Source organism: Trachinotus anak, unplaced genomic scaffold (assembly GCF_046630095.1).
Source record: "Trachinotus anak isolate AG129_WGS33_773 ecotype Australia unplaced genomic scaffold, CSIRO_AGI_Tana_v1 ptg000013l, whole genome shotgun sequence".
NCBI classification, from domain to species: domain Eukaryota; kingdom Metazoa; phylum Chordata; class Actinopteri; order Carangiformes; family Carangidae; genus Trachinotus; species Trachinotus anak.
In genome coordinates this window covers 8,118,848-8,133,123 of record NW_027273864.1, presented here as the reverse complement: position 1 = coordinate 8,133,123, position 14,276 = coordinate 8,118,848, and the positions used below count along the sequence as shown (strand labels likewise).

The following is a 14,276-nucleotide window of genomic DNA, read 5'->3' as shown; positions in this document are numbered from 1 at the left end:
TTTCAGTTTGGTGGTTGATGTGTTTTCTACTCTTGTATAGATTGTTTGTTTGTTTTTTTTTTTATTTCAAGTTGAGCCATTTTTAGAGTGTCCAGCTTTTGTAAGTTCTTTGTGTGTCCTCAATCCATCAGCATCCTCGTGTAGAGTGGGTGTTATTGTGGCCAGGTCAAGTGGTGATAGCTGGCTGTCAGGTCTTCTGGACTGCTGAGGTGTCTGAGGCTTTGGAGCTGGGAGACTTGGCCAACCGCCTTTACCCCCAACTACAGACACAGGTGTGGATTTGGTATTAAACTGCTGACTATTAAAACCAAATAATATTAAATATCCCAAAACTAATGAAACCGAACTTTAACTATTTATTTCTCACATTGAACAGTTTGTACATTTGAGAATATGTTTAACATTTTGCTTTTCATTTTTGCAGCTCGGTGACTTGGTGCAGCTGGTGAGACAAGATCTCTCTAAGATGCAGCGAGCTGTGCTGTCAGCCCTCATCGTCATAGAGGTCCATGCTAAGGATGTAGCAGCCAAGCTGGTGGAGCAGGAGGTCTCAAGCATCAATGACTTTGAATGGATCAGCCAGCTCAGGTTATCTGTTTGTTTTTGTTCAGTTTTTTTTGTCTTCTTACTCCTGTCACTGTTACTTCTGTCACTAATCCTGACCTTGGAGTTCACTGCATATTATCATTCTTAAATATTGTGTGTGCAGAAATGAGTGACATACCGATTGTTTGTAGGTACTACTGGGCAAAAGATGACTTGTACATCCGTGCTGTAAATGCAGAGTTCTTGTATGGATATGAGTACCTTGGTAACTCTGGACGCCTGGTCATCACTCCGCTCACTGATAGGTAGACACCTAGCTCTCAGGAATTATGTTGTCCACTCTGGCATCTGACCGAATGCCATGAACTCCTTTGAACATACTGCTTTCTTGGTCTCTCAGATGCTACCTGACCCTGACAGGAGCGCTACATCTGAAGTTTGGAGGAGCTCCTGCAGGTCCAGCAGGGACAGGAAAGACAGAAACCACGAAAGACCTGGGAAAGGCTCTTGCTATCCAGACTGTGGTGTTCAATTGCTCTGACCAGCTGGACTTCATTGCTATGGGCAAGTTCCTCAAAGGACTTGCCAGGTGAGAAGCAGTTACCTTGAAGTGTAATCGATTGTCTGTTTTACTATTAAATTCTGCAATCAATCATATTCTTGTGGGATTTCTTCTCTGTGTTCCATTCTGCAGCTCTGGTGCTTGGGCATGCTTTGATGAGTTCAATCGTATTGATGTGGAGGTGCTGTCTGTAGTGGCACAACAAATCACCACTATACAAAAGGCCCAACAACAAAGGGTGAGAAACTGATTCGTTAGAAATTCACTCTGTGGCACCCACAGTACTTAACCTCCTACTTTACTTCAGTGTTGCAAGTACATAAGTGCATAATTACAGAGTTTATATTTTGTGTGAATACACAGTGTTTTTCTTTTGCATTTCAAGAAAGAACTAAGATGTTATGCTGAAGTAGGTTTTGCATATTTCATACATTTGAGTAAAGTATATTGTTGAATAAACATCTCCTGGGTTCATTATACAGACATGGAAGCAGTCTGTACGGTGTAATGTAAAAACCAACACAGTTCCTAATAAATGAGCACTTCACATATATCTGAAGCATCACACATGGTTGTATTTCTATAACTACATACTGAAAAGTGGCAGTCCTTGGTTTCTCTAAAACAATTTTGTGCATGTTCTTTCAGGCAGAGCGGTTTGTGTTTGAGGGGTCAGAGATCCCTCTTGTCCCTTCTTGTGCTGTATTCATCACTATGAATCCTGGTTACGCTGGTCGCACAGAACTGCCGGACAATCTTAAGGTTTGAAATGATAATTGAATCTTAAATAACTGTATAACACTGATGATAAGCAGATGGGGTTCAACAAATGAGATTTTATCTTTTACAGGCCCTGTTCCGTCCTGTGGCCATGATGGTCCCTGACTATGCAATGATAGCTGAGATCTCTTTGTACTCGTTTGGCTTTAGTGATGCCAAAGTCCTCTCCAAGAAGATCACCACCACTTTCAAGCTCTCCTCTGAACAGCTCAGCTCTCAGGTGCTGTAAAGATCCAGATGATAACAGAATTTGAATTAGTTTAATCTCCATATACTTTTCTGCCTGCCAAAAAAATGCAATATTGGTCCATGAAAGTAGGTGTATGTGATAATTGTGACAGACAATACTTTTTAAACCTTTTTTACTCTATTTGACTATAAAATATGGTCATACAACACATAGTTACTATAACGTACAGAGTGTAATGACATATAGCAAAAAATAACTGGCAACAAATGTTTGTGTATATATAAAAATAACAAAGATATAAAGATGTGTTGGCTTTTGCTCTTGTTTATCTGAAGGATCATTATGATTTTGGTATGAGAGCTGTGAAGACTGTGATTTCAGCTGCTGGGAACCTAAAGAGAGAAAATCCTCACATGAATGAGGTTAGAAATGCCTCTTGTTGTTGATGGAAGTAAAGTATCGGAAAACATGACGCACTTATTGAATAGCATTTGAAAAACTCTGCTTGTCCAATTATTATCTTATTCCTCTCCAATCTCACTGTCTCCCAGGAGCTGATCTGTCTGCGGGCCATTCAAGACGTCAGTGTACCTAAGTTTTTACAGGACGACCTGAAGCTCTTCAATGGTATTGTGTCTGATCTTTTCCCTAACACAAAACAGGAGCCAATCAACTACGGCACACTCGAAAAGTCAATGCGGAATGTCTGCATCAAGAAGAATCTCAAAGATGTGGATGGTTGGTGTTCCTAGTGTTTCTTTTCAGATATGCTGTTACCTGTATTAACAGAATTAGTAGATGACAGTATTGTGGTGATTGCAGGGTTTATTAGTAAATGTATTCAGCTGTATGAGACTACTGTGGTGAGACATGGCCTGATGTTGGTGGGACCTTCAGGATCTGGTAAAACCAAGGTTAGTCTTTCACGTGTTGCTATAGTGTTTACGGTTTTATGTACATGTCGGTAAGGATTTTGATTTTGTATCTAAGTATTGCTGCTGCATGTTTTAGTGTTATGAGATCCTAGGTGCAGCAATAACAGCTCTGAAGGGCCAGCCCTCTATGAGTGGTGGTGTGTATGAACCAGTTCAGATATATGTCCTCAACCCCAAATCTATCACCATGGGTCAGCTCTACGGGGAGTATGACTTGCTCACACATGAGTGGTAAGAAATGCTGTGTTCTAGATAAACTACAGAACAAATAAAAACGCACAGACATTATTATTATCATTATTGTACAGACTTACTTTGTCCTTTTCTGCACCCCTGTAGGACAGATGGTATTTTCTCATCTCTTATACGTGGTGGAGCAGTATCTATGGACAAAGAGAAAAAGTGGTATATGTTTGATGGGCCAGTGGATGCGGTGTGGATTGAGAACATGAACACTGTGCTGGATGACAACAAAAAATTGTGCCTCAGCTCTGGGGAAATAATTAAGCTCACTGATGTAAGGTTAAGTTTTTAAAGTCTTGGATTTTCAGTTGGTGTGTTGCCTTCTGTCCCATGTGCATTCAGATGTTTTGTGTCTTCCTCCTGCAGGTGATGACCATGATGTTTGAAGTGCAGGACTTGGCGGTGGCTTCCCCAGCCACAGTCTCTCGCTGTGGTATGGTCTACCTGGAGCCCAGTATTTTAGGCCTCACCCCTTTTACTGAGTGCTGGCTGAAGCAGATCCCTGAAGTCTTGAAACCATACACAGAGCAGCTCAACTCCCTGTTTGCCAGATTCCTTCAGGTGAGAGGGAAGGTCTAACTGAGAGAGACCAGCAGGGAATCTTAAAGTTGTTTTCATTATCATAGATTGTGATGGGATAAACAATTTACTGCTTTCTTTTTTATTTTTCTGCACAGGACTCCATCACATTTGTCCGCACATCAGTAAAGGAAGTCATCACATCCCTAGACAGTGCCCTTGCCTGTAGCCTGCTTAAGCTAATGGATTGCTTCTTCAGTCCCTTTGACTTCAAAGAGGTGTGTGTAGTTTTGCCGTGTCAGAATAATCTACAATAAAGGAATATTGATTTCTGTGCAAATATGCAGTTTGAACAAACAAGAAAACTCGTAGAAGTGTCCGCTCTGTGTCCTATGCTAAGTATCTCTTGTTCTATGTGCTCGATAGTGTTGTGTTGATTGTGTTGACTCACCGATCCTTTATTGTCTTGTAGGATGAAAAGCCACCATCTCAGAAGAAACTGGACCGTCTTAACGAGCTCATTGAGCCCTGGTTTTTTTTTTCTCTGGTGTGGAGTGTAGGAGCCACAGGGGATGCAGCCAGCTGCCAGCGCTTCAGTGCCTGGCTCAAGAACAAGATGGCAGAGGAGAAGGTCAGATCACAATCTCTACTTTAGCAATCCAATTGCAAGTTTTTTCAAATGTAATAAGTATTAATTGCTGGATTATTTCCTAACAAAGGTATATTTTAATTAACATGAACGTATTTGTCCGTCAGATTAAATTATGTTTTCCAGAGGAGGGCCTGGTATATGATTACAGGCTTGATGATCCAGGGATTAACTTGGAGGATGACGACGAAGATGAGGAAAGAAAAGTAAACAGATGATGCTTAAGCATACAGATTATGTATGGACAGCAGCTAAGAATATGAAATACATTTTTTCTATTGATCCATTCATCTTTTTGCCTGTACTCTAGGTCCAGTGGGTGAGCTGGATGAAATACGCAAAGAGTGTTGTAATCACCCCAGAGACAAATTTTTCTGACATCATCATTCCCATTGCTGACACAGTGAGAATGTCTTTCCTCATGGACATGCTTTTAACTAATAAGAAACTTGTGAGTACTTTGATTGTAGTTCATATTCCCATATCTGTCTAGAAATGCTTTAAAAAAAAAAGATTAAAAAAAGGTAAAAAAAGTATATCACCTGTTAGTCTAAACTGTGAACATTTTATATTGAAACACTTGTATAGTATCCAATAATAAATGCTGGTCCATTGAAATGCTTTCATTTTCTTGAAAGGCACCATAAACTAGTTTTTTATTTGTATGTGCTTGTGATCCAGGTGCTCTGCATTGGACCAACTGGCACAGGAAAGACCCTGACCTTGTCAGACAAGCTGCTGAAGAACATGCCTGCTGAATACATCACACACTTCCTCATATTCTCTGCCCGCACCTCAGCCAACCAGACTCAAGATTACATTGACAGTAAACTAGACAAAAGGTATGACTCCTTTACTATCATAAATAATTGTCCATCCAACTACATATTACATACAAAGCAACAATGTATTTGTGACTCACCATTTGATTGATGCATGTACCTGTGTGTCAGACGGAAGGGTGTGTTTGGGCCTCCAATAGGGAAGCATTTTATCTTCTTCATTGATGATCTAAACATGCCAATGTTGGAGACCTACGGTGCTCAGCCTCCTATTGAACTGCTGCGGCAGTGGATGGACCATGGAGGCTGGTATGACAGGAAGCAGATAGGTTAGAACATGTATATTTTGTTTTCTGTCATGTTAATTAGAAAAAATAATTAAGTTACCTTTTAAATTACCTTTAAGTTTTTTTTGTAGTAATCATACACTGTTGCATCATGTGTTACCATGATTACAATATTAATTGTTTATGTTTTATAACTAAGATTTGTGTTCGTTTCTTTTGGATCTGAAATGTGAATATTCCATCAGATTGAGCTTCTTCTTTGTTTTTCCTGTCCTTACTCCACAGGTACTTTCATGCACTTGGTGGACATCAACTTTGCCTGTGCCATGGGACCTCCGGGTGGAGGCCGTAATCCTGTCACCCAGCGCTTCACACGCCACTTCAACTTCCTGTCCTTCACTGAAATGGAAGATGCCAGCAAGAAGAAGATTTTCTCCACTATTTTAGGCAGCTGGATGGGTGAGTCAGTGCTGCTAATGTGTTTAATTTGAGGCCATATGTTAAAGACAGGAGAGTTGTTGTAGGGTAGAAAACACTTAAATTAGCTTCTGAAAAAAGTAATTCCAGTTTCTAACTAAATCTTTGGTTTTTTTTTCAGATGGAAATATGAGTAAAAAGGAACCAGGCAGTAAGTTTGGGACACAGTGATAGGAAGCAGATACGGAGTGCAGTATAAATATAGTACAAATGCATATGAAATGTTATTTAATACTCTAAGCTGAGCTCTCTAAGCATGTGTGATATAAATGACAAGTGGTTTGAATGCTTGTCATTTCAAGTCATTTTATTCATACAGCATATTTACAGGTCAAATTTAAAAACAAAAATGTTAAACAAAGTCTGTAAATATGTGAAAGTCTGTAATTAGAGTTTCAAATGAATTTCATGTTTTAGTGTTATCACTTCTCTCTTCCATCCTGCTGTTTCTCATTAGAACCTGTGCCAGCAATCCAGCCGCTGAATGAGTCTCTTGTGGACGCCACTATCCGAATCTATAATACCATTACCTCCCAGCTTCTCCCAACTCCATCCAAGTCCCATTACACCTTCAACCTGAGAGACCTCTCCAAGGTCTTCCAGGGCATCCTCATGGCTGAGGCTGGCATGACAGAGGTAGTCAGATGTAATTCATGCGAAATAACCACATTACCACAGATTGTAAGAATATCTCATTTGGGTTTAGTAACTTGATCCATTAGAAATAACCAGTGTAATAACCAGTGTATCGTACATTCTGAAACAACATTTTATGCATCCCTGTAATAATGATGTATGACGAAGATTTGATGAGCGGAGAAAAGGCTGAAAAGGGTTTTTGTTTCTCTCATAATCCCCTTTGCAAAACTTTAATTACTTTGGTGTTTTTAGGACAAATTGCAGCTGCTGCGGCTGTGGTACCACGAAAGCTGCCGGATTTTCCAGGACCGCCTGGTGTGTGCTGAGGACAGAGACTGGTTCAACAGTCTCCTGAAGGATTGCATTCATGAGTTTGACTGCTGCTTTGAAGAGGTTGTGCCTTTTCAACCTCTTCTGTATGGAGATTTCATGATTCCTGGAGCTGACCACAAAGTCTACACACTCATAGAAGACAAAGAAAAGGTGAGTGGAGCCATGACCTATGTTGGAAATATGTTAGTGTGTTTTGCTGTTGCCGCCGCAAACCAGTTGGCTGACAGACAGGTCTGTCATTTTCCTTCAAAAATGTGTTAGAAATCCATAATTCCGATTCCGTAATGAATTAATAATTTGTATAATATAATGGAATACTTGTTTCATCTGATTATGTGACTGTATACTCCCCAAAGTGTGCCTTGTATGGCACATTCTGTAATGATATGGTTGTTGATCCTCTACCTCAGAATTATATAGCATTTCCTTATTTTATCCAGTTAGTACAAGTGATGGAGGAGTACATGGATGACTACAACCAGTTCAGTACCACCGAGATGAAGCTGGTGCTCTTCATGGATGCCATTGAACATGTTTGCCGTATTAACCGCATCCTTCGCCAGCCCCTCGGCAATGCCCTGCTGCTTGGAGTGGGTGGCAGTGGGCGCCAGTCACTCACCAAGCTCGCATCACATATGTGAGACTCTGACTCCCTGCTGTTAAGGACATGACACTCTTATGCAAGCAGGCTAACACAAAATTTTTCATAAATCAGAATTTTTTTTCTTCAGTTATTTGGCTTGTTAAAGGATTGTACTTTTTGCATGTTTTTATCCTATAAATTAGTGCTGACCTTTTTTCCAAAGCCTTCAGGGAGATTTTGGATTGACACGCTAATTTACAGGCAGCTGTTTGCTTCCATTCTTTTCAGTTACATTAATTACTGTCAACATGTTGTTTCCTTCATTTTATGTCAAAGTTGCATTATTCTGATGTGATAGTGTGGGTACAAGGTGCTATTCTTTTGAACATTTGAAAAGGCTTTGAAAAGTGCTCAACAGAAAGATATACAGGATTTTACTGTTAATGTGCTAAAACATGCAAAAACAACAGTATATATTTAATGATGTTGTGGTCCAGTCCTCACAATGTGTTTTTCTACATTCAGGTCAGAATATGAGTGTTTCCAGATTGAATTGTCGAAGAACTACGGTCAAACAGAGTGGAGGGAAGACATTAAAAGCATCATGATGAAGGCTGGTCTTCAGAACCAGCAGATGACCTTCCTCTTTGTAGACACACAGGTAAACGGTAGCACTTTCTTACCACCTGCTGCATGTATTTGTGGTAATAACAGCATCACTACTATACATATTTTTAGTGCAGTATGTGCTGTGATGGATAGGTGCTTGTTAGGTATCCTGCTGTTCTGTTGGCTTTATTTTAAATCAGTTTAATGTATAGCATAAACAAAATGTTTGAAATGTGGATCGAATGATCCTAAATATATATGGCCTTGTATCTGTACAAGACAAGGTGCCATTACATTACATTTGTGTTAATCTCCCAGATTAAGAATGAGTCATTCCTGGAGGATATCAACAACATTTTGAACTCTGGTGATGTTCCCAACCTGTATGCAAGAGACGAGCAGGAGCGCATCCTGGCAGCAATGACGCCAGTGGTGCTAGACCTGGGGCAGCAGCCAACTAAAACCAACCTCATGGCTGCCTACATTAGGAGGGTCCGCAGCAACATCCACAATGTGCTCTGCATGAGGTTTGTAGCTGCAAACTTTTTTTTACTGAATGATTGAAAATAAAAAATAAATGGATAAAGTTTATCCTCCATCTCTGATTTACCATTGCTCATACTTTTGTACTTCTCATATTCCATCTTGTCTTCTGCAGTCCTATTGGTGAGGTGTTTCGTGCACGGCTGCGGCAGTTTCCCTCACTGGTGACATGCTGCACCATAGACTGGTTCAGTGCCTGGCCAGAAGAGGCTCTGGAGGCTGTGGCCACATCGTTTCTTAATGAGCTGCCTCTGCCAGAAGCCAGCCCCATGGCTTTGAGGGGACTGGTGAGGATTCTGTGTGTGTTTGTGTGTGTGTGAATGTGTGTGAATGTGTGTGAGTGTGTGTGTGTGTGTCAGTGTGTGTGTGTCAGTTGTGTCACTCTTCATTTATATGAAGCTTTTAGAATAATATTTCTAAAACAAAAAGTACTACATATTGTCAAATATCCAAAATTAAAATAACAATATGTAGAAACAAACTGACTGAATGTGTCAAAAGGTTAAATGTTACATGATGTAGAATCTCTGTACAGTAACTTGGAGACAGACTCATTTTTCACAGTTTCCTGTCCCACTAGCTAATTGGTCATATTGAGCTCATATTTGGAAAGGATCTGTCTCTGTATCATATCTCTTACAATAAGAAAATATTGGTCTACAACGCACCACTGGCTCAAACATAATATATGAATTAATGTAGGTGAGTACTTAAACATAGGCTCTGAGCCCTGGTTCCTAGCCAGCTAGATGACAATTCACTGAAAGACAACAATGTGATGAAGCACATGTGTTGTGTATACATTTGTCAGGCAATTTATGATTCAAGACTGGTTACAAGAAAACAGACTGGTTAAATGACTTATGAATAGAGAAAACGTTTCAGACATAAGAGAGGGAAATGCATTGTTTGGAAAGGAAGTAAACTGATGGGATAAAGTCTAAGGATTGCTGGAACAAGGTAGCCTCTGCGACACATTTCAGCGACACATTCATTTTAATGTGCATTCATTTAAATGTGTAGAGTAATTTGAGAAGTTTTCACTGTATTAACATGCAACAATAAAACAAATGTGACAACAGTTTAAGAGGGATTGACAAGAGTTAAGGTGAAAGGTGCTTCAGAAATGTTTAAGTCTCTGCATTTTATAAAACCTTGGTTAAATAAACAGAATACAGAAGTAACGTTTCATTAAGCACAGTCTCTCCTTTGTTGATTTCCTTCTCCAGACAGTAATGTGTGTAAAGATCCACCAGATGGTAGCCAGGAAGTGTGAACAGTACCTGGCTGAGCTTTCACGTTACAACTATGTCACACCCAAGAGCTACCTGGAATTTCTCAAAATCTTCTCAGATCTCACTGGACGCAAGAAGCAAGAACTGTGTGCTGCTCGTCAGCGCATGAAGACTGGTCTGGACAAGGCAAGGCAGTGGGAGGAAAAATCATGATAAAAACTCTTAGGTTACTTAGTTATCTCTCCTCACTTGTGTGGTTATGGATGTTTAATAGTATAATAGTATAATAGTATTTGTAAAATGTACCCATATTAATATTTACTTTTATGTAATGACGCTATACTGTGGTCTTGTAGCTTCTTAGCACAGCAGAGAATGTGAATAAAATGCAAGATGAGCTGGAGACAATGAGACCCCTTTTGGAGGAGGCTGCTAGAGACACTGAAGTCACCATGGAGACCATCAAAGTAAGGAAATATTAATAGAGTTCAAGCAACACAAATAGCTTATACCTTTTCAGAATTCTCCTGGCATTGACATTACATATTGTATCCTTCTGTCCATAAACAAATGTTTAAATTGATGCTTTGGTTCACTAAAATGCATATTCATATGTGTATCCTGTAGATTTTGAGTGTGCTGTATATTTTATGTTGACAGAAAGACACAGTGGTTGCAGAGGAGACCCGAAAGTCAGTGCAGGCAGAGGAAGCTAAAGCTTCAGAGAAAGCCCGTTACGCAGGGGCCATCGCAGCAGATGCCCAGAAAGACTTGGACGAGGCTCTGCCAGCCCTGGATGCTGCGCTCACCAGCCTCAAGTCTCTCAATAAGAATGATGTCACTGAGGTCGGGGATTGTGATGATGATTGGTCAAGATAGTCTTCAAAAACTAATGCATTGTGTATATTATATATTATCATTGAATACAACCTCCTGAATGATGTTTTTGTCATTTTAATGACTCCTGTTGAATTGGGACCAAATATTTTTCACAGGTGCGAGCAATGCAGCGACCACCTCACGGGGTAAAGCTGGTTATTGAGGCGGTGTGTATTATGAAGGGCATCAAACCCAAAAAGATACCTGGAGAAAAGCCTGGCACCAAGATCAACGACTACTGGGAAGGTGGAAAGGGTCTTTTACAGGACCCTGGCAAGTTTCTGGAGAGTTTATTCAAGTACGATAAGGTAAAGCACATATCTAATGGATTTACAGTATTGGTATGTTGTTGTATATATAGCATATGTTGTCATAGTCCTTCCAGAACATGATTATTACCTTTTTTTATTTCAGTTTCAGGGTTTGATGCTGATTTGGTCATTTCCTGTTTGAAATCCGTGAGATGTATTAAAAGCAGCTTTTTGTGACCCTAACTATTTTTGCAGGACAACATCCCAGACAGTGTGATCAATTTAATTCAGCCCTACATAGATAATGAAGAATTCCAGCCAGACTCTATCGCAAAGATTTCAAAAGCTTGTACCTCCATTTGCCAGTGGGTGCGAGCCATGTATGTCTATCACTTTGTGGCCAGGGCTGTGGAACCTAAAAGGGTAAAAAATCCTTGTTTGAGCCATTGTCTTGGTTAATTGTTTAAGATATTTTGTGACACTAATGTATATAAAATTAAGTCTCTTCACTTAACAGTGTCATCTAAACATTAAAAATGTAAGTTTTTGTACAGAAAGCTCTGCAGGAAGCCCAGGAGGACTTAGCAGCAACCCAGTGCATCCTGGATGATGCCAACAAAAAGCTGGCAGCAGTGGAGGGTGGCATTGCAACTTTACAGGCCAAGTACCAGGACTGTCTTGCTAAGAAAGACGAGCTGGACAACAAGTATCAACTGTGTGAGGCTCGCCTTGTCCGAGCAGACAAGGTCAGAAGGAGGGATAAGATAAAACAGGGAAGGAGGGAAATTAAGTATTACAGCAGACCAGAGAGGTGGTTAGGAACAGGGTACAAATAAGCAAAAAATATACACATAGCAAAACAAAGTTTCAATCTATATACAGTATGTTATCCCAAACCAGGGTGCTTAATGTATGTGGAAAACCCATAATGCAAAGGTTGTACACACACACACACACACACAGACATATATATATATATATATATATATATATATATATATATATATATATATATATATATATATATATATATAAACTAATGAGATAACAAGAAACAAATATGAAGATATACTGTAACAGACAGTATCTTCTCTCAAAAGGCAAAGCCAAAGAAAATGCAGTCCAATAGTGCTGTATAAGAATACCGATTCTCATTTTCATTTAATCGCAATATATTTACCTGCTTTAATATTGATAGTTAGGTCATGATGATGCATTGATTTTTCTCCAGCTTATAGGCGGACTGGCAGATGAAAAAGTGCGCTGGAAGGAAACGGTGCAACATCTGGATGACATGGTTAATAATGTAACAGGCGACGTGCTTCTATCTGCAGGATATGTAGCATACCTGGGGCCCTTCACTGTAAGTGGGTTGTAACTTAGTGAGTGTGTGGTTGTGAAAAGTTGCATTACCCATCATATGCTACATTTGCATTCCTGTCACAATCAGCTGCATTTTGAAGATTCAGTATTATGATATTTTCCTAGTGGAAAGCTGCAATTTTATTATTACAATCATAAAATTTGAACATAATTGTTTAGTATAATTGAAAATATTAGTATCATAATTTTAGTGTAGCATTATGGAATAATTTACACAGAGGTTCATTGTTTTTGTGTTAAGGGGGAGTACAGGGCAGCCATGGCACAGGAATGGTTGCATTGTTTCAAAGAGCTAAGTGTTCCACACACTGATGAACCCAACCTGATCAGCACCCTCGGAGATCCAGTGAAGATCCACTCCTGGCAGGTCAGACCAAGTTTCATGTACACTTTTAGACTTAAATTAACGTAGTCATCATACTTAATGTCATCATACTTTGTCATTGCTTCGTGCATAGATATCAGGTTTGCCCAAGGATAACCTTTCAGTGGAGAATGGTGTGATTGCTCAGTACTCTCTGCGCTGGGCTCTGTTCATTGATCCTCAAGGACAAGCCAACACGTGGATCAAAAAAATGGTAAGGTGGCTTCTGTGTTATGCTCAGACCACAGAGGCAGAAGGTACCACTCAGATAAAAGATGAAAAAAGTAGCAATATCAAGATTGAGATCTATTTCTTCACATCACATGTATAGTTTAAAAATATCTTTTGTTCACCAGTTCAGTCCCACCCACAACTTTCTTAGAAAGCCAGTATCTGCAGTTGTGTTTGCTTCCTGTTGTCACGCAGGAGCAGGACAATAGGTTGGAGGTTATGAAGCTCAGTGACCAGGACTTCCTACGCAGTCTTGAAAACGCCATTTGCTTTGGTAAACCCTGCCTTTTGGAGAATGTAGCAGAGGAGCTAGATCCTGCTCTAGAGCCTGTCCTGTTGCAACAGGTGAATACACATATCTATTGCAAACAAAAATCACTTGTATGCCATTGTTATGCATCTGCTTAACTCACATTTATGGCTCTTAGACATTTAAGCAGCAAGGCACCACAGTGCTGAAGCTGGGTGATTCTGTCATCGCCTACCATGAAAACTTCAAGATGTACATCACCACCAAGCTGCCAAACCCACATTACTCTCCTGAGGTCTCTACCAAAGTCACGCTCATTAACTTCACCCTATCACCCAGGTAACACATCTCTTATACAGATTAAAAAAATGATTTTTAATTTCACAACTTTGATCAAATTTTTGTAGTTTTTTCATCAATCCTGCCATCAATCCAGTATATTAGTATATATACTCAGCTGTTCTGTATGATATGATTTAATATTTTGTTAAAAATATTAACTGCATTCCATCCAAAACACACCAATAGTATAATTATTGAAAATTTACAAGAGGTAAGTGTGCCATAATAAGGGGTCAGTCCTTGTAATCAGTGGTAATGTAAGTTAATGTTACTTAAGGTAGTTTTAAAAAACCCTACACTCTCAGTCTTACTGTTAGTGTTTGTGTTAAAGTGCATTTTGTGTGTATTCAGTGGTCTAGAGGACCAGTTGCTGGCCCAGGTGGTAGCTGAGGAGCGTCCAGACCTGGAGGAGGCTAAGAACCAACTGATCATCAGCAATGCCCAGATGAAACAGGAGCTGGAAGAAATTGAAGATGAGATCCTGTCCCGACTCAGCTCTACAGAAGGAAACCCGGTGGACAATGAGGAGCTCATCCAAATGTTGGCGGCTTCCAAGATTAAAGCTGGAGAGATCAAGGTCGGGCAGTGGAGAGCTTTTATATTTACTATCTTCGTGTTGTTATTTTTAATCATAGACATCTCCTTCCAAACCCTGAATATGATA

The 14,276-nt window shown here is 39.8% G+C and overlaps 1 protein-coding gene across 1 annotated transcript in view; it reads left to right on the top strand.

Moving 5' to 3' along the window:
- Positions 1-14,276, top strand: part of dnah1 (dynein, axonemal, heavy chain 1) — a 32,345-nt gene that overhangs the window by 9,714 nt on the left and 8,355 nt on the right. The window contains exons 26-64 of the mRNA XM_071493798.1: positions 132-272; positions 425-588; positions 738-851; positions 947-1,135; positions 1,241-1,346; positions 1,757-1,870; positions 1,959-2,108; positions 2,414-2,500; positions 2,630-2,816; positions 2,901-2,992; positions 3,090-3,244; positions 3,353-3,530; positions 3,623-3,817; positions 3,934-4,053; positions 4,248-4,406; positions 4,532-4,630; positions 4,735-4,875; positions 5,106-5,266; positions 5,378-5,535; positions 5,779-5,952; positions 6,092-6,121; positions 6,428-6,606; positions 6,862-7,092; positions 7,383-7,579; positions 8,051-8,186; positions 8,453-8,661; positions 8,793-8,964; positions 9,907-10,098; positions 10,269-10,379; positions 10,573-10,758; positions 10,908-11,099; positions 11,298-11,465; positions 11,597-11,788; positions 12,274-12,405; positions 12,667-12,792; positions 12,884-13,003; positions 13,216-13,365; positions 13,449-13,609; positions 13,964-14,189. Of these exons, the coding sequence (XP_071349899.1) occupies positions 132-272; positions 425-588; positions 738-851; positions 947-1,135; positions 1,241-1,346; positions 1,757-1,870; positions 1,959-2,108; positions 2,414-2,500; positions 2,630-2,816; positions 2,901-2,992; positions 3,090-3,244; positions 3,353-3,530; positions 3,623-3,817; positions 3,934-4,053; positions 4,248-4,406; positions 4,532-4,630; positions 4,735-4,875; positions 5,106-5,266; positions 5,378-5,535; positions 5,779-5,952; positions 6,092-6,121; positions 6,428-6,606; positions 6,862-7,092; positions 7,383-7,579; positions 8,051-8,186; positions 8,453-8,661; positions 8,793-8,964; positions 9,907-10,098; positions 10,269-10,379; positions 10,573-10,758; positions 10,908-11,099; positions 11,298-11,465; positions 11,597-11,788; positions 12,274-12,405; positions 12,667-12,792; positions 12,884-13,003; positions 13,216-13,365; positions 13,449-13,609; positions 13,964-14,189 (5,994 nt within the window). The remainder of the gene's footprint in view (positions 1-131; positions 273-424; positions 589-737; positions 852-946; positions 1,136-1,240; positions 1,347-1,756; positions 1,871-1,958; positions 2,109-2,413; positions 2,501-2,629; positions 2,817-2,900; positions 2,993-3,089; positions 3,245-3,352; positions 3,531-3,622; positions 3,818-3,933; positions 4,054-4,247; positions 4,407-4,531; positions 4,631-4,734; positions 4,876-5,105; positions 5,267-5,377; positions 5,536-5,778; positions 5,953-6,091; positions 6,122-6,427; positions 6,607-6,861; positions 7,093-7,382; positions 7,580-8,050; positions 8,187-8,452; positions 8,662-8,792; positions 8,965-9,906; positions 10,099-10,268; positions 10,380-10,572; positions 10,759-10,907; positions 11,100-11,297; positions 11,466-11,596; positions 11,789-12,273; positions 12,406-12,666; positions 12,793-12,883; positions 13,004-13,215; positions 13,366-13,448; positions 13,610-13,963; positions 14,190-14,276) is intronic.